This window comes from Phoenix dactylifera, chromosome 14 (genome assembly GCF_051530095.1).
Source record: "Phoenix dactylifera cultivar Ajwa chromosome 14, Ajwa_hap1_PhDact_Kaust_v1.1, whole genome shotgun sequence".
Classification (NCBI taxonomy): Eukaryota; Viridiplantae; Streptophyta; class Magnoliopsida; order Arecales; family Arecaceae; genus Phoenix; species Phoenix dactylifera.
Genome location: NC_143203.1, coordinates 20,697,339 through 20,724,615, shown reverse-complemented (window position 1 = coordinate 20,724,615; position 27,277 = coordinate 20,697,339). Strand labels below are relative to the sequence as shown.

The following is a 27,277-nucleotide window of genomic DNA, read 5'->3' as shown; positions in this document are numbered from 1 at the left end:
TCATTGCTTTCATGTATATCCTACCCTGCTCATCCTTGGTGGCTGTAACTAGAAAGTTCATTTGGTCAGTTATGTTGGGCTATAACATGGGCTACATATCTTCTTGAATAGTGTCTACAATTTTAGTAGTCAAATACATGTCTTGTCCTGTGTTCTCTCTTTAATTTATCATTCGATTTCCCCATCAGTGGGTTCCAGGTTGTTTTTTCCTCACCATCTGAGTTTCATCTTGAGCCTGGGGTTAATGTGTTTCCAGTATCTTGTCTTATTGTATGCCTGTATGTCATTATTATGTTATCATGCTATTATCTTCAGTATTTTTTTTTCTCTTTTTGATTAACTAAACTAAGTGATTAGAAAAAAGAAATCCACTTACGATATGTTGCTCTTTTGAACAGATGAACCTGAGGTCCCTCAGGTGCAGCGGCATCGTGCTTTTCTTAAAGAGCATGTGGTTTTTAAAGAGGTAAATTGGTTGGGAGATGCAACCGACTACTTCCTCTATTTTATTAAATTTCAAATGTTTAATCTTCTTGCAGGCTATCCCTATTAAAGATTCCTCAGTATTGTCAAAGATACATCAAACCTACAGAGTTGGTTACATGAAGGTCTGTAGAACATTTGCCTAAGTTTTCATTATTTACTGGAATGTGCTCTTGTATGGAATTCTTATTGTCAATGGAACGACTTCAGGATGTTATTTTACCAAGGATATTGGATGAGGCTACAATAGCAAGTCTTAATTCGATCATTCATGCAAACAATGCTGCTGTGAGAATTTCAATTTGTCCTTTTCGTTGATTTAATTTTTAGTGATTCTATCATGCCTATTGTGTAACATACTACATATGATTCTGCTGTAGGTTATATCTTTGTTGAAAGATGATGCTTCTTTTATTCAAGAGCTGTTCACAAGGATGAGGTCCACCTCAACTTCTGCAGAATCAAAAAGGGAATTGGTAACGATATATTCTGTGTAAATGCTTTGCATGTCTGTCGCCATTGTTATAGTCTCAGATTTTGGGTTTTTATTATGTTTTGTTCTCCATGTATTACGACTTTGCTGCTAATTGGATAGGACTTAGCCCAACGTTTATACTTTGTAGTGCAACTAAGTTTATTTTGTGGCATGAGGACCATGTAGACCTTTTGTCCTTACTCATAAAGTTGAGTTAATTTTATTTTGTTTACATCATCTTAGTCTTCATTTTAATATTTCAACAGCTCCAAAGTGTTTCCATTGAATCCATCCATCTAATTTGATTGAATAATTTCATTTCTCTGAAATGATTTAGAAAGTTCCAGAGATCAAAGTGTGAAGTGCACAAAATTGTAAGAAAAAAAGCATAACCATCCCAATCATGGTTTGTCATACTGCCCTGTATCGCTCGGTATGGGGTGTACCATATTGTATCGAGAGGAAACCTGTACAAAACTCAACTTCGAGTCGGTACAAGCTCTATATTATCTCGTATTGTCTCATACTGAGGCGTACTAACTCGTAGCGAAGCGTACCGAGGTGCATACCATCCCGTACCGAAGTGTATCGAGGTAAAAATTGAGAAACATGGTTAGAGAGTTATTTCGGTATAGGATGCATGCCGTGACATACCGAACGGATAAGGTACCGATACGGTATCTGGTACCGAGATTGTGGACCTTGGTCCCAATCAATATAAACATGAAAATATGTGAAGAAAATGCATAAGTATGTTCCATGTGTAAGTCCTAATTATGGCATAATATATAGTGAAAAGTTTCACTGTTGTCTTAAGTTCAAGAAATGACATAAACACTGAAATCCACTTCTTTTTGTATGCCAAAGTCAGTAATTTGTGTGCAACAAATTTACAAAGTACAAATATGTGGTGTATGTATCATAGTCTATCAATGTGTTATGTTTTAGTACATAAAGGTTTTTGTGCATTCATTATTCATGACATTGTGGCACCACTCAATTTTGACATTTGTAGCTTCCTTTATTCTTTATGCCCCTTTTTTTCAAGGACTGATTGATGTACATTCCTCATCCTTTAACAGGTATTATTCTTGCATGAATTTTGTTCTTTGAGTAAAAGTTTACAGCTGGTACAGCAATTGCGGCTATTTCGGTAGGTCATATTTGATTTGTTTGCTTATATTGTAATTCCATTTCTTGCTTATATCCTGAGAAATCTGTCATTTAGGGAGTGCAAGAAAGAGGACATCATTAGTGGGCTACCATATGTTGCTCTGTTTGGCTGGTTTACTATATTATGACATGACAAAATATGAATAATGCTATTCTTATTAGTTGGTGATTAGGTAATTGGGATGCTTGTTATTTTCATTTTATTGTGATCAAATTATCAAAGATCAACTAAAAAAGCGCAAAGTTAGATAGAATTTAAACCAGGGTCTGTTGTGTCGATACCAGGCACCGTACCGGTTGCCTGGCAACACGAGTCGGTACGGCTTGTGCTGTGCAGTGCCGGGCTTGTACCGACACGAGACCTTGGGAGAGAGGAAAAGTGAGTGTGCGGGGGAGGGGGAGAGGGAGGCTGGCGCTGGTGTGCGTGGTTGAGGCCGCAGCCGAACCTCTGTTTCGTTCAAAACAGGGGTCCGACCGTAAAAAAAATTGAGATTTTTAAGTGAAGTTGACAAATCACGATTATTTGGGAGAGATCTTGAACTGTGCTGCTTCCTTTTTGAACCCAAATATAGGAGGTGCCGCTCTTTGCTTTTCTTCTGCAGGCCTGGATGTTCTCTCTTTTCCCCTTCCACCATCTTTTTTCTTCTCGCTGTAGTTTATTTTTCCAATTATCTTCCTTCCTGATTTTATTTCACTGTTTTGCTGGAATCAAACTGTATGCATGCTGTTTCAACTTAAATTAGGCACTTGATGTTGAATCCCCATGTATGCGAAGTTATTTGCTGCCTACAAGCTATCTTGGCTTCGAGGCTTGATATATCTCTGTTTTTTTTTGCCATTTTTTTTGCTTTTGGCTTGTTTTGAAATTTCAGGACAGTGAGTAAATCCTACTAGGCTATGGAACCCTGTAAACATTAATCTTAATCATTCTGGCAATTCTATTAGGTTGTATTGTACGCTGAAATTCCTAGACAGGATCGTAATATCTATGTAACTTTGGTTGCTTTTTCATGCAGAACTAACCCTAGGGTTGCATCAGGTTGCTGCAATATGTAATATATGTGATGGAGTCTGATAAATGTCCACTTGGATCTTTTTACTTGTCTGCTAGTGCATTTAAGTGATGATCTATCATAAAGTACAGAATAGTTTGTGGTAGTTTTATATGTTGAATTACCATTTTGCAGTTTGACAGTATTTGTTACTTGCAGGGACCTTGCTGGCGAAGGCATATTTGACATCATAACTGACGTGTTGCAGAGTCAGGATAGGAAGCTTGTATCTGCCGGGTAATTGGTGTTCTTTGTTTCCATTGCATGCAAAAAGTTGTTTTGTCTTTCAAAATTTCTCATCAATTTTATTTCTTGGTTTTTGCACACATCTTGTTGGCTAATGCAGCTTTTGTTCCTAATGCAGAGCAGATATTCTCATTCTATTCCTAAACCAAGAACCTAACCTTCTCAGATCATATGTCATTCAACAAGAAGGAAATTCCCTTCTTGGGCTTTTGGTAAGCAAGCTTAAATTTGTCTGGCCTGGCATAAGCTATAGTGCTTCTTTCTTAACTAGTATACTCTCCATAGTGCACAGTGGGCTTGCTGCCTTACTCCAATCATGTCATGGTTTTGCATATACGTTTGTTTTCACCATGTATAACCAACTTGTTTTATTTGGCATGAAAATCATTTGCAGAGTCAGAGTCTTTCATATGCTGGTACCAGAAGACCTGATCATTTAAATGCACAAACGTGTCTGCTAAGACATTCGCATTTTGTTGTTATTCAAGAGTTGGGGTGTCCCTGCATCCAAATATCTCTATCTCCCTCTCTCGCATTGTGCTCCTAGTCCTGTCATTGGAAGGCTCATTTGCTGATTTCTTCCTGTTACATGGACACAGTTTATGAGAGCATTTATTCATTTGCATTTCTGTTCCTCTATAAAGGTTGAAAATTGAAATCTTTATAACGGATGTGGAAGATAGGGTCTCATCTTAGAAGTAAGAACTAGGAGTCTTGGGCTAAATTTTTGTTATAATGGAATTAAGTAATGCTGGAAGATCTCTTAAAATCAAGGGTTTGCCATAATTTATTTCAGCAGGATTTTTTTTTGTTCATATATTTGAAGGACTAGTAGAATTAGCTAGACAAAAGGCTAAGCTATGTCTAACAATGGGTTAGGGTAAAGCAGTAGCAGCTTTGGTTTTGTGTGCACAGTTATTTAATTTATGGTTAGATGGGTCTTAGGTTTAGACATAGTTTAATATTAATTTTCAGATTTAGTTGTAGCTTTCTAGCTTTGTGGCTATAACTTAAGTTCTGAATGCATGCTTCGGCCTTAGAAAATGGTGCCTTTCCGGTACCATGCCGTGCCATAGTTTGTGACTGGCAGTGGCATGACAAATGATCCTTTAATATTTTCTTTAACTGACTCACAGTATGTGTGAGTTAATGCACCATGCCTCCACCGTTGTACTGTCATAGCTAAGTGATAATTGACTTTTATCGTAAAGTAGCTACAACTAAAAAGCTTAACAAACTATCTGCTATGGGTTTCCGTAATTCTTTATTCTTCTTATGCATCATCTGGTTCTCTCAAAATAATTGCTTTGGTGGTGTTAACTTAAGCATACATCCAATGCTCAATCATATGAGGGAGTCAATAAAATTTGTAATTTTCCTGTTCCCTCATAACTTTCTTGTTGGTCAGTTTACCAAGTAAATGACCTCCATTGTTGACTTCATGTGCAATGATTTGATCCTTGTTATTTGTGCTTACTTTGCTCCGATGCATGGCACCCTTGCATTGCTTATGGATCATCATAGTTAAATCGTAGAGTATATGAGGGTATGATGTAAATTGATGCTCTGCATTTGAACATTTTTCTTGAACTTTTAACTGATATTATTTAATTCATCTATAGTCAAGGACTTCACAACAAACATGCCCACCATGATGTCCAAAAAGGATGTTGATAGTTTATTACACATTGAATTGGCAGTACACAACCTATGGATTCAATTTGTCCTAAGACTTTAATTGAGTGCAGCTATTTTCAAGTACTCGTCTCTCCCATGTAATATAGATGCTTATCTCTAAAATAAATTAGTCAATTTATGTTAATTTTGGTGTCTATATCTGTAGCCATCAATCAATCTTAAATGTCTTCCTGATAGAAAAATTTTTCATTGATTGTACTTTTCAGGTTAGGGGTATGATAACAGATTTTGGGGAGGACATGCATTGTCGGTTCCTTGAGATCATTCGCATATTACTGGACTCAAACACTATGCCCGGGTCACAGGTGCTTCAAGTTAAGAGAAATTTCTTCAGTTTATGTCTATATAATTTCCATAATCAATTACGTTATTGTTTTGCCGCCTGCTTTTATGGCTGTTTGTTTATGATTTATGTCTATAAATATAAAAACCTGCATCTCAGTTGGTCAAGTCTAGCATTTAGTGGTTATTAAGAATGATTTTCAATATTATGATTTTGTCACTTTCTCAGAAAATATGCTCATATATATATATATATATTCATTTTACTGGTTCCATATCTTGGCTCTCTTGAAACTAACTGTATCACTAGTTGATGTTGATTGGAGCATATTATGGTGATATTTACTTGAAAGAATTGCCACTTAGTTTTATCTGGTGAACTTGGATGCATTACTGCTATAAGATTATGCACAATGCATTACTGCCATAAGATTATGCACAAGGCATCTTTATCAGAATTATTTTCAATGGTTGATGCATAGATGCACTTAAGGTGCATTTTGTCATAATTCATACTAAAGGATTTTAGACAATATCAGGCAGGTTCGTGGGTTGATAAGAAATCTATTGTTCTTGATATACACATCAACATTGGGTGTTTTGAGATTCTGTCTATGATGAAGGACCTACCTTGAATAGGAAAGTGGAATGAATGGTGGCACGGGCTTTTCAAGATGTAGTCCAAGTATTTGTGGTAGGGCTTATTGATTGTGATTATTGTGTCCAGGGTCGGCGGAACTGTCCCGAAATGGGCGGTTCCGGTCATTCCGAGCCGTACCGGCGGCTCACCAATACAATTTCGGCAACGGAAATGAAATCCGTTGGCGGAGCCGGAGAAGGAGAATAAAAGAGAGAGCGAGCAGGGGAGAGCGGGAGAGGGCGTGAGGCTGGCGGACTTCACTTAAAAATCACAAAATTTTTTAGACCATGGCCGGACCCCCGTTTCGTTCGAAACAAGGGAATCGGCTGTGGCCTCGCCTCCCGTAGCCTTCGTCACCCCTCCCCCCCCCCCGCGCTGGTGTCCGCCACCCTCCATCGGGCTCCCTCCCTCTCTTCCTTCTCTCCCACTTTTTTCTCTCTCCTACGGTCTGTGTGCCTTCTCCCTGTCAGTACTGGCCCGGCATGGCTCGTACTGACTCGTGCCGCCGGAGAACCGGTACGTTGCCCGGTACTGGTTTTGCTGACCTTGATTGTGTCAATTAAAAATGGTCTGTGTTAGCCTTATATATCAACAGTCCTCAAATATGATCATTAAGATCAAACTCAACAAATGCATTGATGCTCCTTGTTATGCTCTTTATGTTCTTTATGTGTTTTAATATCTAACTTGAAAGCTGAGTGGTGGCATGTTGTGCATTACAGTAGTGAGTTCTGAACTCATGGTTGAGGACCAGAAGTAGCAATGCTAGCTTGCTTTCGCTCCCTATCTATCCTTTTCCTCATGAAATTATATGCAAAATGCACCTCAATTTGTGAGGCACACTTTTTTATAGAGACTGTAAAGCTACTTTTGGAAAGTGAGTGAAGAAAAATTATGAGGCCTCATCCACTTATCACTGCTCCAATTTCTAGTTCATATTTCTATTTTTCTATGTAAGCCCCATTTATTCCTTGATGCCCACATTCGTTATTCTGCTAGAGTGAAATTTGTTTTGGGCCAAGATTCAATTTGGGTGGATACTGACCTATACTAGAGTGCATATGCTTGAGTGCAGTCACTTAATGGATTAGGCTCAGAAGATTGGCTTGGAGACTCATTAATTCACGGTCTGGACAATGTATTATGTATAGGCACTTGACAATGGATAAAATTAATGGAGTTTACCTTATATATCTAATGAAGATGCTTAATTGATGTGCAGACCATCTGATCCTGGAAAGGTCATCTTTTGGCTCTCTGGTTGTGGGGGGTAGTTTGGTGCTGTCCATCAATTCCAGTACCTGAGTTTGTTAGGGGTTTTATAACAATTTCAGATCGATATTTGATGGCTGTTTCGAGTGGGCAAATTATGTGACTTTCAATTAGTATTGGGACATGTTAAGTAGTCATATGACTTTATAGATCATGATGTAAATCCTTCTAGTTTCTTGTGAGAGCAGGACTCCTATTTTTAGGGAGAAAATGTGTGGCTAGAAATCTTATTTTGGTTTTTCAATCAGAGTTCAGAAAGTTCTAGAGTTGGATTGAGTTTCAGAGTTGTTTAGATGTACAATTGTTCCATTTTTTACTAAACCAAATATACACTCGGGTTTATGGTCTATCTTTATTGTTACATGAAGGGTGCATTTGTAGTTTACAGATTGGTGATATTCTACATGATAAGGATTTATGGTGAAGTTACAAAAGTTTTCTTCTTCTCATCTTGACTATTTTGCGTTTTTAATGCTTAGACTTCTTTAATTCCAAGTGAAGGCTCTTATGCTCGTCATCAGTTACAATGCTTTCATCTAATTTACTCCATATGGTTGTTTGTGTCCTTGTTTACCAAGCCCAGATCTATGTGATTTCCTTTTCATTATTTCCTTATGAAATCCTAATTCCTAGATTCTTGGATCCCAGAGCTTGATGTGGTCTTAAGCTCCGGGATGATAACTGCATTGCATATAGCATCTGAATTATCAGATACTAAATCCTAGTACTTGCATAACATACCCTTCCAACAATAAAAATTTGCATTTCAGTTATCAGGTTCTTAAACTTCAAGCTCCAGTTCGGCAAAGTCATATCCCTTTCATGTATATGTTTAGGTGTCAGAGAAATATGATGGCCATTCCCTGCATTATGAGGGTTTGTTTGTTTCTCCATCTTAATGTATTTTTTCCTCAATCCTTATTGTCATCCACAGGCACCTATTGTCAGTAATTGACAAGGAAATGAATTGGCTAGCTAAAACTAGGTTACGTGTTTGAGAGGTTCTTGATTTTAAGAGACAGTGTCTCTACCACAGAAGTGCCAAATGTGTTCCAAATAGTACCACGAAGTAACTGTGGCTGACCTTCTAACAAATATCTCAGAAGCGTATGCCTCATCTTTCCGAATGTGGGTGGCAATCTTGATTTGCTTGGTTATTTCAATGCTTGCATACATGATTACATTCAGATTTCAGACCCTTTTTTCTCCCTTTTAACACCCTTGAAGATTGCTTTTTAAAAAATATTCAATCTTGTTTATCTTCTGTTTTTATTTCCTTGCATTTGTTAATTTCTATGTTGTGTTGAATGATTACTTTTTAAGAACTTGGACCAGCTTGGTATTAAAATCATCACCCATATTTACCTGTGCAATGCCCTTACCCTGTCAGTAGGTATTAAGTCATTAAAAACAAAGTTGCTTAGGGAAGAAGGAAAATTCTATGATCCAATGCATTCTACTTTTTTCCTTTTTCCTGTTATATAGTGTACATTATGACTCGTGTATACTGCTTTTCATGAGCTGAAAAATATGGAGGTTTCATGTTTTGCATTTAGTATCTGCAACCTATTCAAGTTTATTGATGCAGGTAACACATTGAATGTTCATTTGTATTTGGTATTTTTTTCTGGTCTGAATTGTTGGGAAATCTAACCAGTGAAATTGGCTTGTAAGGAACTTTTCTATCTTTGCTCCTTTGAGTATGTTGTGTTCTTTTAATTTTTTTTTTAAATTTTAAATTTACTTTACTGGTTATTAAATGCTCATTCTACTTGTTGCAGAGAGACACAATTATAGAGATTTTCTATGAAAAACATCTGGATCAGTTGATAGGTGTTATAGCTTCATCTTGTCCTCCAAAAAGCAATTCTCGGACAGTGATTAAATCATCTGGCTTTGGTTATAGAGTAGAATCTCATGCTGCAACCAAGCCTGAAATCTTATCAAACATATGTGAGCTGCTTTGCTTTTGTGTAATTCATCACCCCTACAGGATAAAGTGAGTGCAATACTAATCCTCTGATTGTTAATTGGTATATTGGTTAATGATTTTTATAGTGTAAACATGCTCATTTTTTCTACCTTTGTAGGTCCAACTTTCTTACGAATAATGCCATAGAAAAGGTCTTGTTTTTGACTCGCAGAAGAGAAAAGGTTCTGGTGGTGGCAGCTGTTCGCTTTATGCGAACTATAATCTCCCATAATGTGAGTGGTTTAATTTGTCGACCATAGGGGAACTGCAATGCTCAAATGATAAATATAGATAATGTTTTGCTTTCATCAGCATATTTATGTGCTTTGCATGAAAAAACAAACCTTCCTAATTTTCTGTTAAGCACTACTAGTTCACAAATGTTAAATGGAATCATCCAAAATGATGAACTCAGTTCTAAAGTTATATAAGAAATCTTTTATCATGTACTGAGAATCATAATATGAGGTACTTTTGTTAGCATTGGATAATTTGTAGGTTGAACTGAGGAAATCTTGGTGGTGGAATGTTGAGATCCGAAAAAGCGATTTAAATGAACTGGAATCATGCTAAAAGAATGGTAATTGTATAGCATGAAAAAAAGGTGGAAAGATGTGGACAAGATATTACAGAGGGAAAAACGTTAGGAAAGATTTATTTGCAGTTTAGATTGTTCTCAACTACTTGGGGTCAATAGAAGATATATCAAAAGAGAAAAGAGGTGGGGCCTGAGATAAAATAGGAATGCCTGCATAGTACTCATGATGAAGTATATTGGAGCTTTATGTTGGAGATATTTAGATGTTGGTTTACCCACCTTGTACTATCTGTGGCTCCAAAATAAGGGAAATTTTCAATTTGTGTGAACAGAAATGTCTCATCTCTCTCTTTCTCTCTAGAAATAGGGTTAATGAGGAGACTCAGATTGAGTTTACATTTTCTTTTAATGCATTACATCATCGACAGATTATTGGCAAACTTATTCATTCTTTTTTTGTGCCAGTTGTTCCTTCAGAAGTTTGAGCCACCTTCAAATTATTATCTTGCAAGCCTATGTTCCTAAGCAACTTATTAATCTGAAAGTTGTCCACCATGTAGTTGCACTCTCCTGTTTACAGCCAGTATATAAAAGTCCGTTTATATTGGGGTTGATGAGGTTGTATCACGTAAAAAGAAAGAGTGGTTCTTGGTTGTTAAATATAAACATTTGCAATTGCTTGCCTCGAGTTCCAGCATGTAAGTATTGTTTCGTAGTTTATTGATAGGTTTGACATGTCTGTTTGAGGAGCAAATACCACTTCTGGCGTTGTTTAGGTTACTGTTATCCAGAGTTGTGCTTCCTGGCTTGCTAATTTATTATTTCACTATCTTAAAAGCTCCTAGAGGACAGATTTGACACCAATGCACTTGGCTGATTGTTATCTGGTTTGTAGACCAGGTGATATAAGAAAATTGGGGTTGGACAAATTAATGTGTTGGGCAAATGGTTAAGGTGGTCGGTGGAACCCAGCTATTAATGTTTGAAAGAGTATCTGTTATACCGTCTCTATTAGGGATAGGAATTGGGTCGGGTCAAGCTAGGTCAAATATCTATCAACCCGAACCCTACCTGTTTATTAAAAGGGTCAAAAATGCAAACATGAATCTGATCTTTCTATTAAACAGGTAACCTGATCAACCCGGATAACCAGTTAAATAAATAGGAACCAGGTTAAATGGGTTTTAAATAGGCTAAATGGGACTTGAATAGCTTAAGCATGTCCTAAAAGGGTTAAATGGGTCTTAAACATGACGGGTGACCCGAGCCAACTATTAACAGGTTAAACAGATCAGGACTCTAAACCTGAACACAACTCGTTTGATAAATGAGTTAGGTCCGATCAACTAATTTATGATGCGGATCCCTTTATGCCTATCCTGACCTGCTTAAGCCAGGTTAGTTGCGGGTTGGGTGGGTGGGTGATGTCATAAATTGCCATTCCTAACCTCAAAAAGCTCTCGTAGTTCTTCTTTAAGCATCAGATAGAGTTAAATAGTCCATATAAATCTAATACATCAGCATTTAAAGATGATTGCATGTAAAGATGAATGTTCCCTGGTGGAGGACCTGATATAGCTCAGGGTGGAGCGCTTGTGCAATATCAATGATTCGGCCTAGATAGGCCAATTACTTCGACTTTTAGGGCTGAGGCAGATGGCCTGTTGGACCCACTCATACCAGCTACTTGACCTTTAGGGCTGAGGCAGTGCAGGATGAGTCTTCTTTAAATCCCAATAGGGTTGGAACCATCTACGAGTCTCATATTACCAAAAAATTAAAAGAATAGGTTGTAAGTAGTTGCATTAATAACTTAGGCCCTGTTTGGATTGAGAGAACTGGAGAGAAGAGAAGAGACAAATAGGAGGGAATACAAATCCTCCATTTGGTAAGGAGAGAAGAGAAGAGAAGAGAAATCCATTTTCTCTCATTTGGTATGAAATTCAATGAGAGAAGAAGATTTTAAAAAATTCTCTCATTTGGATAGTAAGTGGAGAGAAGAGAAGAAAAACAGACAGAAACAATCTCTCCAAACCCCTTTTTTATTCTCTCCAAAATGGAGAAATTTGGAGAGAAAAGAAGCACTGCTTTGTTCTCTTCGTTTCCATTGTTTCTCAAGTACACGGCATTTCTTGGTTGTTGAATAGTCCAAAATATATTGACTAACTTGATTAGTAATTTAGTATTTTTAAAAGGTGCTATGTGGCAGCATATGCTAATCTGGTCACTTTGATTGCACCTCATTCCCGATATGTGCTTACTTCATGCGGCTGGGCTGCATGCGAGCTGAATATGCTGCTTGCTTGGCATTATGCAGTCACATATTGATCCAGTCGGGGAGAGGGGAGAATCTCTTCAACCCGCTCAACTTGAATCTCACAAGAAGATTGAGGAAAAGTTGAAAATTGGCAAAAGTAGGATCTAGATCCCCTTTTCTTTGATCGAGGAATAATAGACTGAGATACGTAGCCTCACTTATAATATGAGGTCTGCCTTTGCACAATCCGGGTCAGATTCCTCTTCTAGTTCGAACTGGACTTGGCTTTCCTAAAATAGATGTGACTAGTGAAAATAAACACGAAAAAGCTAAAGTCCTAGAGGAGGTAGATCTCAACTCCTACATCAACTTTATCTTTGGTTGCTCTACCTAATTCTTTCTAGATTGGAAGATATGTTCGGTCAAAGTTTTTTTTGAAAAAAAATTACAATTTGATCAGTCCTTTTTAGAGCCCAAACAATGGAATTTGGGCTTGATCGCTTGTGCGCCTCACCCTTTGAAGGGTGGGGCTACATCATAGAGTTCGAAAACTTAGCCAATTTGAAAAAAGATCATCTCAATCGGGCATCGTATTACCAAATTATGGCTGCCAGAAGTTTGGTATGTGATTTAGTTCCCTGATAAGGTGGATCTCGCTCCTGGACCTTGTCCAAGCCTACCCGTAATGTTTAAAGTGGTCTATATCGAGTGTGGTGATCCTCTTGAATCGCGTATGCGGCCTTGGCATTTTGCAGTTGTATAAGCAACATGCTTTGCATTATGCTTTTGCATGTGCAACCTACTTTATGAGCTTAAGCGAGTGGTACAGGTTTAGTTGGTGGGTGGATGTGTGATCGATGCAAGTCTTGTTGCAATTAGGTATTGAATGCTAAGTGATTGCAATTGTTAGTGTTATTTCTTGCTAATTTTGCTACTATTTTAATGTTATCATTGTATTTTATGTATTTATTTTTTTAATATTTAAAAATTATTAATTGTGTGTGATCCTTGGACCACCTACAAACCATGGATCTTAACTTGTGCCTGACCAGACATGCAAAAAAGATATGCATCCATAAATTTTTTCAAGTGGAACTTCAACGTTCCAAGACGGAAACCCGTTGCATCCATTATTATTGAGCAAGTGACATACAATCAATTACATCCAATATAAATTTGAAACTAGCATATAATGCATGCGATGCGTGGGATACAATTTCCAACTGTTCTTAAAATGCAATATAGTAATGTAATAAATTATAGTAAATAGAAGGCTTCAATAGCTAAATTTTTATGATCCATTAAGCAATTAACTTTAATAATGGCCAAGCAAAACCTTCCGTTGTGTCATTAATATTGATAATAGTTAGATGCTCCATTATTTTTCACTTATACTTTCTTATCATTAAAAGAATAGATAATATAATACTCCCTTATAAAAGATGTATGCTAATAAATGATCATTATTGGCCTATCTTCCTCTTGTATCATCTCTAAGAGCCCTATTTATTATCCAAACTAAAGAACTGTATTAATGACATTATTCATACAGGCGTCAACATGACAAATGGGGAGCTTTTGAGCCTCCATTTAAATATATATAATACAAAATGAAGAAATGTATTAGTGATATCATTAATAGGGCGTCCACATGGCAGATGGAGAGCTCAGCATAAGCTGAGCCTCCATTTTAGTTATATATAATAGATGTGCTTTTTAAAAGTTCTGACATTTCAACCTTTATAAAATGATTTTCCCCCCGAAATTGTGTTAGGGTGCAAGGTTTAATGTATCATTCAATGCTACGCATTATCTAACATCACGAATACCGTTTCTTAACATTACCTAAGTAAAGCAGAAATATCTTTTTGCAAATTGATTTTGATTCTCCTTTATGTAATAAAGCATGTAGAAGCTTTGCAATGAGAACAATTCATCAATACCAAAATAAATTTCTAGACCTGGGGGTAAATAACATATCGGCCCTAGACATTTGAATATAATCATTATAGTAAAACAGAAGTTTTGACATGATGTACTTCTTTGGTTATCTTCTTATTGTCATATCTGTTGGGCTCTTTAGGGCTTGTTGTTTTCACCTCAAAGAAATGCGGTTCTCTATTGAAAACCATGCCTTCTTCTGGCAGCATCTAGAAGCTTTGCAAATCCATGGGAACTTTGAAGGGCTTCTATTTGGTTTCATGAACGTAAAATGAGCAACAATTGGCTGAATAGTCTTCAAAATTTTGTGGCAAGCCCCTTGCCAAAGTTATATCGACCAAAAATTTGACTCCATTTTAGGGGGTTGAAATAAGAATTCAAACTTTGATGGATCATATCTAGATCCATAAAGCTGACCTCATGTTGATGAAATAATGCTTAATAATCAAGTGGAGATAATTCCGAATTTTGTTTAGGTACTGAAGCCAAAAAGGAAATTAACATCGTCGGACATCTAGTAGGGGTGTCCTATTAATATGTTGTAATAATTGATTTGTGGAGGCTTATTTACGAGGTGGCACCAGTGGTTCATGGTCTGGTCGTGTGTCAAAGTAAATAATCCATCAATCTCATCTCCACCATAAAGGCTCAGGCTTTGTTCTTGAAATTTATGCAGACAGAACTTCAGATGACAACATTGTTTAAAATGTGCCGCACACTACCACATATACACCTGCATATGCGAATGCAGTCAAGGGACTGCCCCATGCTGCTATATTTGGTTACTGCATGATGTTATTCTGCATATGGAATGATAGGTAGTCAACCTAGCATTATCTGGATACATATATGGCTTAGTATTGTACGATTGCGTTTGTGAACTCACTTAGTATTTTGGAGCCACATATACAGCCCACTCTTATTGTAGGCCCATGCAGGTAAAGCAGGTTCAAGTTGATGGTTAGGTTCAATGTAGGTTTCAGGTTTGCTTGATACGGGTTTTAATAATATTAAAATGTTGATTATGTTATAGTTATTGCTATTAGATATTAGGTACTAAGCAATAAGCAAATAGTTGCTATATTTCTTAATATTATTATCAATTGAAAAATATGTTACTACCATTATTCTTTTTATGTATTCTATTCATTTTTAAATATTCAATGTTATTGCGGTCCCTTGACTGCCGGCATACTGCAGCTGCTTTTCAAAACTTGTCAGTCCATGGCTTGTTCCTCATCAAGTTAATATATGCCGTCTATCTCGCCAATAATACTCAACTTTCTTTGTAGATCTTGAAAGACTTAAATATAGTGTTAAAGAACATTCTTGAGTCTTTGCTTTCTTATCAACTCTTCATTCAGTAGAAATATTATGTAGAAATAAAGAGGTAATTGGCTTCATGATGTGTCATATGCAAGTGTAATTGAAAAAGAAAGGATTGAGTTTTTGTAGTGGTAATAATGGTGAATGTTCAGAAAGGGTTTCTTGAGCAGACCCATGCAGATGGTGGATCTTGTTGGTTTGGTTGGAGATGATGTGTCTGGTAGGCCCTAGGCAACCAATGTAATGTCTAGATAGAATGTGGGTGTGGGAGCAGGAACGGATGTGAGTTAGGTCGGGAAGCAGATATTTTAGATCAATTTTAGTAAGAAAACACTTATGAAGTGGGTGCGGGTTCAAGATTTCGGGAAGATTCTGAAGCATGTGCATTACCTTATGTGGAAGATTCTGGCTGCTAAGGGATGAACAGCGAATCAGCATTTAGCAACTTAAGGTCTCGTTTTGTTCCTTTTATTACACATGGTGCATAACATGATCAATCTCTTGCAGGGTGACTGTCATCCATCATTTCAAATTCTAGCTCTTGCAATTTGTTATCTGATTTCATAATTTTGCTTAGCTTATCATGTCTGCGTGTATGTTAGTTATACTCATTTATTGTAATTTATTAAATGCAATGTACATGTACCATTTTTCAATAAGGTGCTTATTATGTTATTTCTAATAATCCATCTATTTGTAAAACTAATCTATTACTAATGTTGACCTGTTCACTGCTGGAGGAAAATAACATTGGAACTGGTTCTTTCCAGGATGAGTATCTGTTTCACCATATTGTAAAGAATAATCTTGTAAAGCCAATCATTGATGCTTTTATCGAGAATGGTAATCGCTATAATATGCTGCATTCAGGTGTTCTAGAACTTCTGGAGTACATCCGTAAGGTACTCTCAATTTCCAATTTCTCTTCTACTGTTTACGAGGATTTTGTTCACATCTGATGTTTCAGCTGTCCTAAATTTATACAGGAGAATCTCAAAAGTCTAATCGTATATATAGTTGATTCCTTCTGGAACCAGCTACAGAAGTTTGAGCATTTAGGGTCTATTCAGGCCTTTAAGATAAAATATGAGCAGGTAAAATATCTATCTCTATATGCTTTTATACATTATTTTTTGTCAAGGATTTGAACTGACACCATATCTTGCATGTGTTATTTGTATAAGTCAAAAGATAGCCCTTAATTTTTAGAGCATTAATTTTTAACTACAGCTGACATTGAACTTGGGATGTGTAGTGCACATTGTTTTGGATTATAGCATTGTTGAAGTTTTATCAATTAATTACTTGACAGTCCATGGATAATTGTGACTCGAAGAACACTGCTACGATGGTAGACCCGAGAAAAAAGATTGATGAACGGGCTCTTGAAAAAGAAGAAGAGGAGTACTTCAACGAGGACAGGTTAGATAGATAACTTTAGAGGTGCTTGATTAGTCATTCTTTAGTAAATTTAATACTTAAAATATTCTTCTGCTTCATATTCAGTGATGAAGAAGACTCTGCTTCTCATTTACCAAACACACGGAGCCAAAATGCACAAACAAGTCTGCCTAATGGGACCAAAGTCAGCTACTCATCTCTTAGGTACTTAACAACACTGGTTTTTCATTTTGAGCACCTCAGCCATAAAACAATCTATTTGTTGAGTGTTTGATAGCGATTCAAGTTGGCACATGACATCTTTTGACATGTAACTTATATTTTGATATTTCATGATGGTTAATGAAAATAATCCCACAGTTAACTTATCATTCACTATTTACCATGTAACTAACCCAACAGGTTGTCAAGGCATCTATACTATCAGTTTAAGTAGGTTGATTTGATGGAGAATTTGGACAGTTTCTTCTACAACCTTCTTGTAGATGAATCATAGATTCTGTTGGATGCATCATGCATGACATTTTCTTCATTTCGCAGGCCTGTTTCCGGTGGACTTGTTGACTATGAAGATGACGACGATGATGAGGACTATAATCCACCACCTAGGAAGTCTGAATCTTCATCAGAAAATGATGAACTCATGGTTTTTGCCAAGAATAAACGCAAGTCACCTGCTACTGCTGATATCAAAGAGCCGGTTTATGAACTTACAAAGAAACAGAAGCTGGATCAACTTGTGCATGATGGTAACATTGCCAGCGGTGCCACAGCCTGTTCAACTGGCAGCCATACTGATACAGCCAGTACAAGGGAACCCTCACCTCCTGCTGCTTCGCACACTACAGATGCAAATGGTGTTTTGGATGAACATGATACTGAAAATGAAACTGCTGGTCCCCAAAGTTATAATTGTTTGCCTGATGCTGCGGATACCAGACAGGCTTGCGGAGATGATTGTCCATCAGTACCCGCCAGCAATTCATCACCTGAGAGAGTTGTGACTGGAAAGGATGTTACTGGTTCTGAACCGTATTCGGTGCGATGATTTCTTAGTTTGACTTGTTTATTGAGCATAGTTTATTCAGTGGATGAGAAGTGATTTTGAGAGGAGGATGAGATGCTCATGAAAATGCTCAAACCATGATTGAGGAGGTGAAATAGCAGAGGAGCCTATCAACTTCAAGCCTGATTCCAGGTAGCATTGTTGACAGCAAGTTGCCCTCGAATTGAGAAATGGCAAACAACCTGGTCTTGGCTATGCTGCACAATGTGACTTTTGCTGTTTCACTTGTAAAACGCTCATTAAGTCTATACATCTTTATTTGTCAAGTAAGACAGGAGCACCAATATGTGCTCATTTTTCTCCCAAAAAATTTTTGTGGGGACGTTTTAAGTTGGTATTATTGTAAAATTGTAGTGGCTAGTTTTGTTGCAATCATTTATGGCGATGTGGGTATCTCAATTCAAAAGGTAATGTAATTCATTCATTGACTACTTAAAACTAGATATATAGTTTCTGCGGGGATGTTTTCTCCACACAGCCGACTTCATATTAAGATAGTCAATAAATTGAACTTAAGCGTACCTTCTTTATTACCATTGTAATTATCAATCCTTACACAACCAAGCTTTTGTTTCCATCCTGTGAGAAATGGTAGATTGTTAAGAACATCTCAGGAAGCTGGTGTCCTTTTTTTTTGTTCCTTTTTATCAGTTCTCATTCTGTTTAGATCCTCTGCCATTGCAGTGCTAATGAGATATTTTACTCTCAGTTACACACGCTTCTGTAATTTAGATTATATTGTGCCTGATGATTTGCCTTGGCAATGAAAAGGCCCCGTATGCTTGCGGATGCTAAGAGATGGATTGTTACCTGTGCATTGGAAGCTCACAGCTTGAATATTCCTTTTATCCATTTCTTTGCAGTTGCCTATTGTAAAATTCTGAATATTTAGGCTTCATGGTTACTTTTTTCCTACGACCCAAAATTAGGTACTGCAGTGCATTTATAACTTAATCAGCTCACATTTGCACGTGTACCATATGATGAAGCATCCACCAGGGCAAGGAAGATAATCTGGTCGCTTCACAAGCTTCTTAGCATGCTCTTCTGACAAACTGGAACGTTAGGATTGCCCTTCTTAAATAACAGTCTTCATATACCACTAATATAACTTGGGTGCTAATTTGGATGGGCAATGAAAAGCATCAAGAATCTGCTGACGAGAGGCCAAATGATTTCACGGTGCATCCAAAGGCTTAACAGGAAATAGTTTAAGCAGGTGCGTAGTAAACACTGTTAGAGCTGTGGTTCCCTCCAAGTCAGTCCATCATGCCACATTTTAGTATTATTTCACCATATTCTCCACCACACCACCTTTCAGACTTTCAAGTGGTCCAGATATGGTGGGGTCGGTAGGTATGTGGGTCTGTATTGCTCTAGCAGGAATTTGCTTCATTGCTAGGAGCAATTTGACAGTCCTCCAAGCTTAGCATTAGCCCTATAGGCCTATAGTGAGAACCAAGCTACAACAGACAAGGAGCTATTAGGACTGTTGAATGAAACTATAGTATCATATCGTTACATAAATGCTTTGGAGGAAAAAGATTGTCGCTTGTATCTAAATCGAACTCGTAGCTCAATAGTGGGGAAAACATTTGATACCCTATGGTACAGAAACTTGGTATTTCTAGTTACTATTAGGCCGGTAGTCTCAAGGGCGATCAATGCTTATTGACTAATAAATTCATAGTTCTTTGAACAGAAGGCTTTTATCTCCCAGTATTGGTCTGGACCTGTTTGGGTAATCCAGTAGAATTTGGCAGGATTTTCTGTTGGATTCATAGATTTGATAGCCTATTTAAGCAGTCTGTATTAACGCAACACCGTCTCAGCAAGAATCCTGTGGGAGTGGGAAGAAAACTTTCAGAAGACCGCAGGCTAGGCGGGTCAACAGGATATCCCAACAGGCCCTTAAATTAGAGTTTTCAGAGTTGCAACACCATGCACAAGAATCATGTTACACAGAACTCTTTGCATCTTTCAGCCTTGGCAATTGACTCGAGAACGAGATCTCACCATTGGTCAAAATCAACACAATATGGAACTTGTCCACAACAAGCTGCCTGATACAAGACCAAGTAGTTATGGACACCAACAGGCACATAAAATTCAATAGAAAGCAAAGTGAAAGCTCTGTAAAAAGATGGTACAGGAAAGCTCGATGCGGTATATACGATTTGGGTCCATTAGAAGAAATGTACTGAGGCCATAAATTTACATCATCCATATTATGACACCTGGTGGCCTATAGACCAGTTGAATCTAAGCAGAATCAGAGAATCAAACATAGAGCTCTGAAGCTATGCACCAAGCTTTCTTCTTGAATCGAAGACAATCCTAGTATACCACAAGTCAAGCATCAAAACCACTTGAAAAGCAATCCCCCATGGGTTGCAAAGAAGGGAGCGAACACCAATGACTCAACAGCCATAAGCTTAATCAGGATGTTTAGGGATGGACCAGATGTGTCCTTAAGGGGGTCGCCAATTGTGTCGCCGATCACAGCAGCCTTGTGAGGATCAGATCCCTTTGGACCTAGCGACCTTGCATGTTCAGAGGCACCTGCCTGCTTAGAAGTCACTTGGAATTAGAGATTCAGACAAGCAAAAATTCTAGAATTATCAGTTCAATAAAACCACAGAGTCTTGTTATTATCAGCACAACTTCGAAGATCTACAGGATAAAATTCAGATAGTGTAAATACATCCAAAAAGAGATTGGGCACCTTGCATTAAGTGGAGGAAATACAACAGGAGATGCTTCATCAAATGCACAAAACATGGAAACATTATTATTTAATGTCTCTGTTTGGCAAACCAAACAGAAAAAATTATTTAACTTGAAACCAATGAAGTCAATTTCAACTGATCTTCTATTTGATAAAAAGCTCCCCACCCCAAATCATAAGAAATCTGTAAATTATGAAAAACAAAATTATTTGCAAAGGACGCTAATGAATGATTCTTTTAGAAAGCTATGGAACACTGCTAGACTAAATGACCCTGAATTGATTTGATTCCAAGGTTATATAAGTAGAGGATACTACAGCAAAAAGATAGTTGTGCAATCATCTTTACAGATGCTCATAAAATCACTAAATCAACAAACAAAACTGACTCCAGTTTTTGTCAGTCCTAAGCCACACACAGTAACATGCTGCTCGCCCATAAATTCCTTCTTTTTAAAAAAATTAAATGAATAAGGTGTATAACAACCTTACTAAAACAACCTAATGTGTGTGGGAGATTCTGCTGATAAGCAACACATAACTACATGTGTGTACTTCAATTGCTTCGCATGTTAAGAAACGCAATGTACAATGTCAACAATATTTTCAAGTATAAACTCTCCAAAATATTCCACTTACCTCAATATATTTCTTTGCATTATCCCAAGCACCACCAGTGTTGGAAGCTGAGATAGCAACCTACAAAGGAATGAAAAAGGTTCTATAAAGGAAATTGAAAACAATATGATGGTTATGTAATCCATTATAAATAGCCAGAAGAAGAGCAGCTATAGAAAGCTGCATGGGAACAAAATGGTTAATAGAATTCTGATATTTGTTATGTACCTGCACACCAGAAACTAGTGAACCAGCAAGAACCCCAGCAAGACTCTCCACCCCGAAGAAAGTTCCAGCAATGAGGGGAGTAACCATAACAAGTGCACCAGGTGGAATCATCTCTTTTAGTGAAGCATCTGTGGAAATTTTGACACAGGTTGCATAATCTGGCTTTGTCCTTCCCTCCATAAGGCCAGGAATTCTGCTGAATTGCCTGCGAACTTCTTCCACCATTTTCAGAGCTGCGCTGCCGACACTCTTCATAGTCATGGCGGAAAACCAGTATGGAAGCATGGCGCCCACTATCATTCCAACAAAAACCTTTGGAGTCAATACATCAACAGTTTTGATTCCAGCCCTGCTCACAAAGGCACCAAATAATGCAAGAGAGACAAGAGCTGCTGAACCGATAGCAAACCCCTACAGTGTAGATATAAGCGTGTCAAATAATTGAATGATTCAGAATCATTTTTAATTGTTAAAAATATCAACAGACAAGGCATTAGAAATAAACAAAAGTTAAAAAGAAGTAAAACACAGACAAACTTAGTTTTGACCTCTTAAATGGATATATATATGTATATATATAAAGGTGCAAAAAAGTCATCTCCAATACTCTTTGAAAAGGTTACAACTACTACAATAATGAGGAAAAAAAGACAACGGAACTAAAACATTGCTGCTGGTGAACTTTAAGTAACTTACAGTATAAATGCAAAGGATGATGATGTGAGATCAGAGTTTCACTGATTCCCTTCTCTAATTTCTCACTTCTTTAATGATATGTTTGAAGAGTATATTTCAGTGAAGTATATCGAACAAGAAATCCATATTCTCTACATCCTAGTATTTATGCAAACAACTCCGTTCTTGATATTTATCCAAACAAGTTGATAGTCCACTAGAAGGAGACCATACCTTTCCAATGGCAGCAGTGGTATTACCAGCAGCATCAAGAGCATCTGTTCTTTCCCGGATTTTGTAGCTCATTCCTGCCATCTCAGCAATTCCACCAGCATTATCACTTATGGGTCCATAAGCATCAATTGCAAGCCCTGTAGAAATTGTGCTGAGCATTCCCAAAGCAGCCATAGCGATTCCATAGATAGCAGCCAAGCTGAAGCTCACATAAATGGCTACACCAATAGCAAATATAGGAATTATGACAGATTTATACCCTAGAGCCAATCCAAAAATGACATTGGTTGCTGCACCTGTCCTGCAAGAGTCTGCAACATCTTGCACCGGGCTGCAATTTCAACATATTAGTACTCAAGCATCATTTTGTGTCACAATGAATAAAACCACAACATCCAGTTTTTGAAGAAATTGGTGTAATAATGGATTAGAGAACAGTGATAGCTCACCTATATGCATTACTCGTATAGTACTCTGTAGTGTATCCAATAACAAGCCCGGCCCACAACCCAATTGAAACACAGAAAAAGAGGTGCCTGTAATTACATTAAAAAAAGTTAAAAAAAAACCTGCATTTGTCCATGGGATGAATCAAAAACTGAGATGGAATGCAAGAAAGCAAGTATACCAGTTTTTTACAGACTTCTCATTTCCGAAATTAAAAAGAGTGAAATTAGCTGGCAGGGCAACAAAGCTAACAATGGCAATCCCCACAGTCATCAGGATTGTGGAGATCAGAATTTGCTGCTTCAACAAAGGTTCAATCTCTTTAACACTTCTAATCTCAAATAAGTTAGTAGCAAAAAGGGTGGTGATTAGGCAAACCACAATCCCCATTGAGCTTATAATCAGAGGATATGACATTGCCAAGAAGTCATGAGTGATTCCAAATGAAGAAATTGAAGCAACAAACAATGCTGCACAAGAAGATTCAGCATAGGATCCGAACAAATCAGAGCCCATTCCAGCAATATCTCCAACGTTATCCCCAACATTATCAGCAATAACCTGCATGAATGCAGAAATCCTGTAATCAAAGTACTGAAGAATTGCAACCATATAAAAGGCAATATTGCTAACTAGGAGAAAAGAAAGGAATATCAGTTCAGAAAAATTACTGCAGGATTTCGAGGGTCATCTTCAGGAATATTTCTTTCAACTTTCCCAACAAGATCAGCACCAACATCTGCTGCTTTTGTATATATACCGCCTCCGACTCTTCCAAAAAGTGCCACTGAAGAACCACCAAGACCATACCCAGTAATTGACTCATAAAGACCTTCCCAATCATCTCCATAGTAACATCTGAATATATTGATGGAAATATACAGAACCAATAGACCATTGGCAGCAAGAAGGAAACCCATCACGGCACCAGACCTGAATGCAGTAACAAAAGCCTTTCCAACACCTTTTCTTGCTTCCAGAGTTGTTCTAGCATTAGCAAAAGTTGCGATCTTCATCCCAAGAAAACCCGAAAGAATAGAGGTGAGTGCGCCGAGTAGAAAAGCTAATGTACTGAAAACAGCATTTGCCAGCGCTGGCTTACAAAATTTGTCCTTAGTATAAGTGCAAGGTTCACTCTCTGTGCTGAAACTCTTCACAGATCCCAGGAAGAGAAAGATAATTGCACCAAAAATAACCATGAAAATGCCAAGATATTTGTACTCAGTGAACAGAAATGAGGTTGCTCCTGGAAGTACAACATTATTCAAGCAGTTTTGAGAAACACTAAAATCAAGTGATGATTAAAAGTTTATACCAACTTCATAGATGAAAAAAATGATCTTTAGATAAAGATTCACTAATGGGTCTAAAGTGACGGACACTATCAACAAACAGACTGCAAGGACATGCATAGGACGCATGCTGGTAATCACATTCTGGAAACAAAACTTTCATGTATAAGTTTGCAAATGTGCATAAGCTTACAGTACAGGTTTTGTTCATGCAAAAAATCAGCACCTAGAATTTCCATAACAAACCATACTTTCTGGGGGGAAAAAATCCAACATAGGCATTGGCCCTGTAGACGTAGTCACGTAGATGATTATTTACGCTGTATGCAGGCAAAATTTCTCAGGACTGAGCTTAAACATGTTTGAACCTTATAAGAAGTCTAACTTATAAAAAAACCAATTAAAAATAATGTAAAGAGTATTGATAAATACCAAATTCATTTAATTTAGATTCTGTGTCAAGTGCTAAGAAAAATGATATGCATTGTGTCTTTATGTTAGAAGTTTTAGAATATTAATTCATCCAAGGATTACTCCATGTACGAACCAAAGAATTCAAAGTAAACAAAAATGTTCATTTTTTTTACAAATAAAGTAACCAATAATTCAATAAGAGAGCAAAAAATTAACATAATAGTTTAATAATTTTACCATGTTCTGAAAACCAATTTTTAAATCCTGAACCCGTCAATATATTAATTAAAAAAGCTTTTCACCATCGTATCAATCTCGCAGGCTTGCCTCAAGACGCTTTGACCCAAAAATGTTCAAATTATCAAGGCTTGCACCAACAAGCACATAAGTATGCTACAAAATGAACATGAATGAAATATTGCCTGTAAATCTTTTTGAAGAATGTAAGCTAATTTCTATATCTGTGATTATACATAGAAAGGAGGGTTCTGAACATAAAGCCAAAATTTAACATTGCATTAGAACGAAAGCGTTCCTTTATCCTTATAATACATAGTACTCTCAAAGGTAACAAAAAGGACGGTAAAATATAAGATTAGAAGCAAGGGGCCCACCTATTTGTGAAGGAAGAAAAACCTAAATAGCTGATTTTGAACGAGAAAGCTTAGTACATGTCAAGACAGCTCAAGATAAAAGACTAAAAGTTTTACATAAATTAAAATTTTGTGGTATATTTTACTGTATCATGAGAATGATGAGAAGATAACATTTATTGACCATCTTGTATTAACTCCCCATAAACTCAGTAACATGAATATAATTTTTGATCGGGTAGCAACATGAGCCAAGAATAGACATACATACGTACATACATACACACACACACATACGTACATACACAAACATACATGTATACATACACACACGTGCGTACGCGGACGTGTTGTGTAGATAGATATATAGATATAACACCAGACATAGAAGAAGGAAAAATAGAACAAAGAAGAAGAAGAAGAAAAATTGAACAGGTGAAAAACACTAATAAGATAGTAATATACTAGAAAAAATTACGTTCAAGACTCAAAAGTCTAAGTCGTAAGAGAGATTTATATGCATACAAATTAAATAGTTTTTATAAGAACACCTCAATCATTCATACGCTCGATTCACCACCCACAAAATAATGGAATTTAAAAAAAAATAGTGATCAAGACTTCCTATCAAATTGACAGAACGAAAACCCAAACAACCAAAATTTATGAAAAAATAACCAAAACTTCAAGTCAAAGGACCGAGCTTGATGAGAAGAAGAAACAGAGAAGAAGAATAGGAGCAACACCCATCAATGGAGACCGGCAAAAAAGTCCAACCCCAGTTTCCAACACGACTCAAAACAAACAAATTTCACGAAATGATCGGAACTTTAAGTCAAAGGAGCCAACTTTATACAAAGAAGAGCCAGAGAAGGAGCGATGCACACCAATGGAGATAGCATTCTGGATCTCGGCGCATTTGGCGACGATGGCGGGGCCGTCGACGCCCTCCTCCGCCTCGTCCTCGATGAGCTTGTCATCAAACCCGTTGTTCTCATCCGAGTCGCCGGAGACTCTGATCCTGGACACCAGGAACCATTGAAACAGAGCGAAAACGATCCCAATCACCGCGGCAGCGGGAATGACGGCCTGGGCCACGATATCTCCCGTTGAGCCCATCGCCCCCAGAGACAGAGAGAAGCCAAGAATGGAGATAGAAGGAGAAGAACGCCTCGGAGAACCGCCAAAGAGCGGGTTTTTGGAACTCGCTGGAGGTTGCGAGTGGGAGTTTGGGGCCCTCGTTTGGGGGTAGAAACCACTCCAACGGCTATGAAGGAACTGAAACGGTCTCTTTATTTCCACCTCCTCATCTCTTTTATACCTTTTGTAAATATCGTATTAGAAATTGACCAATATTTTCATCAAGGTAGAGAACTTCTCAAAGGTTTTAGCGTAAAAGTAAGAGGCTTCATATCCAAGTATGTTAACGATTTTTCTTTCTTATTGTCCTATGGTCTTCCACCATCCATTAATCTCTCTTTGAAGTTGCGTACTGGATACTAGCTCACATAAAGGGTGCAAATGGAATCCATATTAAGACATTTAATACTTCTATTCTAATGGCGAAGTTACGTGCTATTTGAAAAGGATCGGCTTATGTTATGCAGAGGTTGAATGCTTCTCATAACTATTTAGAGAGGAATTTTTTGACACTTGTTAGACTCTATCAACACTGATATAATTGCTAGCGGATGATACGTGCCTTGCTCTCTTTTGAAATCTCGCACATTTATAAGGAAGCTAATAATGCTGCAGATTGGATGGCAAATTATGTAGCCGATCAAACCAGGACTACTATTTAGAATTCTTCTACATATCTTCCTCCTCAATTTTTAATATTTTATTTTTTGATTTTCATGAATGTATTCATATTCACATTATTTAATTTATTCCGCTTACCAAAAATAAAATACTATCTCATATGAAATTTCCCTTCCTTTGCACTCAATATTTGAACCCTCCACCCTTCAAATAATGAGGAGCATCACCAAACACATCCATTTTAGATGGCTTTGGATGGCATTTACAGCAAAAGCATAAGGCACACATAGATCAAAGTTGGCTCCACATGTGAAGTCCATCATCAAGGAGGCCATGGAGGGTGGTCATAATCTTCATATGATTGGAGAGAAAAAGTTTGGTGGATACATATGCTTGTGAAATGCTATTATATAGCATGTTTTGGGGCATGCATAGGAGCAGTTTTGAACCGATAAATGATGTCCA

The 27,277-nt window shown here is 37.3% G+C and overlaps 2 protein-coding genes across 10 annotated transcripts in view; one reads left to right on the top strand and one right to left on the bottom strand.

Annotated features, from left to right (window-relative positions):
- LOC103712655 (uncharacterized) overlaps positions 1-18,228 on the top strand; it is a 31,966-nt gene extending 13,738 nt beyond the window's left edge. For 4 of the 8 annotated variants that reach the window (XM_088710817.2, XM_088710820.2, XM_088710818.2 and 1 more), the window contains 15 exons: positions 399-466; positions 540-608; positions 694-771; positions 864-959; positions 2,041-2,111; positions 3,343-3,420; positions 3,548-3,641; positions 5,334-5,432; positions 9,103-9,320; positions 9,412-9,526; positions 16,126-16,257; positions 16,342-16,449; positions 16,668-16,777; positions 16,862-16,960; positions 17,297-18,228. In XM_088710817.2, the coding sequence (XP_088566943.2) occupies positions 399-466; positions 540-608; positions 694-771; positions 864-959; positions 2,041-2,111; positions 3,343-3,420; positions 3,548-3,641; positions 5,334-5,432; positions 9,103-9,320; positions 9,412-9,526; positions 16,126-16,257; positions 16,342-16,449; positions 16,668-16,777; positions 16,862-16,960; positions 17,297-17,804 (1,943 nt within the window). In that variant the 3' untranslated portion in view covers positions 17,805-18,228. Of the gene's footprint in view, positions 1-398; positions 467-539; positions 609-693; positions 772-863; positions 960-2,040; positions 2,112-3,342; positions 3,421-3,547; positions 3,642-5,333; positions 5,442-9,102; positions 9,321-9,411; positions 9,527-16,125; positions 16,258-16,341; positions 16,450-16,667; positions 16,778-16,861; positions 16,961-17,296 lie in introns of all 8 variants that reach the window. The other 4 variants (XM_088710816.2, XM_088710819.2, XM_088710821.2 and 1 more) reach the window with 1 other exon arrangement.
- Positions 18,229-20,035: 1,807 nt separating this feature from the next.
- LOC103712654 (pyrophosphate-energized vacuolar membrane proton pump 1-like) lies at positions 20,036-26,325 on the bottom strand. Of its 2 annotated transcripts, XM_088710825.2 has the most exons (9): positions 25,939-26,301; positions 23,424-23,998; positions 22,934-23,313; positions 22,755-22,841; positions 22,602-22,636; positions 22,306-22,523; positions 21,397-21,807; positions 21,190-21,249; positions 20,036-20,388 (listed from the first exon to the last, which is right to left on the bottom strand). In XM_088710825.2, the coding sequence occupies exons 1-9, from the start codon at positions 26,168-26,170 to the stop codon at positions 20,182-20,184; spliced, it is 2,205 nt and encodes a 734-aa protein (XP_088566951.2). In that variant the 5' UTR covers positions 26,171-26,301; the 3' UTR covers positions 20,036-20,181. The 2 variants fall into 2 exon arrangements, with proteins under 2 accessions (XP_088566951.2, XP_008797457.4); XM_008799235.5 differs by having other exon boundaries at positions 22,306-22,636; positions 25,939-26,325.
- Between the last annotated feature and the right edge of the window lie 952 nt (positions 26,326-27,277).

Bases quoted from the DNA above. Each gene is read 5' to 3' on its own strand.
- LOC103712654 (XM_008799235.5), bottom strand. From the start codon at position 26,170: ATGGGCTCAACGGGAGATATCGTGGCCCAGGCCGTCATTCCCGCTGCC. The intron at 23,999-25,938 runs GTGTGCATCGCT...TTGTACTTCCAG, and splicing joins CCAGAATGCTATCTCCATTG to GAGCAACCTCATTTCTGTTC. The intron at 22,842-22,933 runs GTATACTTGCTT...ATGTAATTACAG, and splicing joins GAGAAGTCTGTAAAAAACTG to GCACCTCTTTTTCTGTGTTT.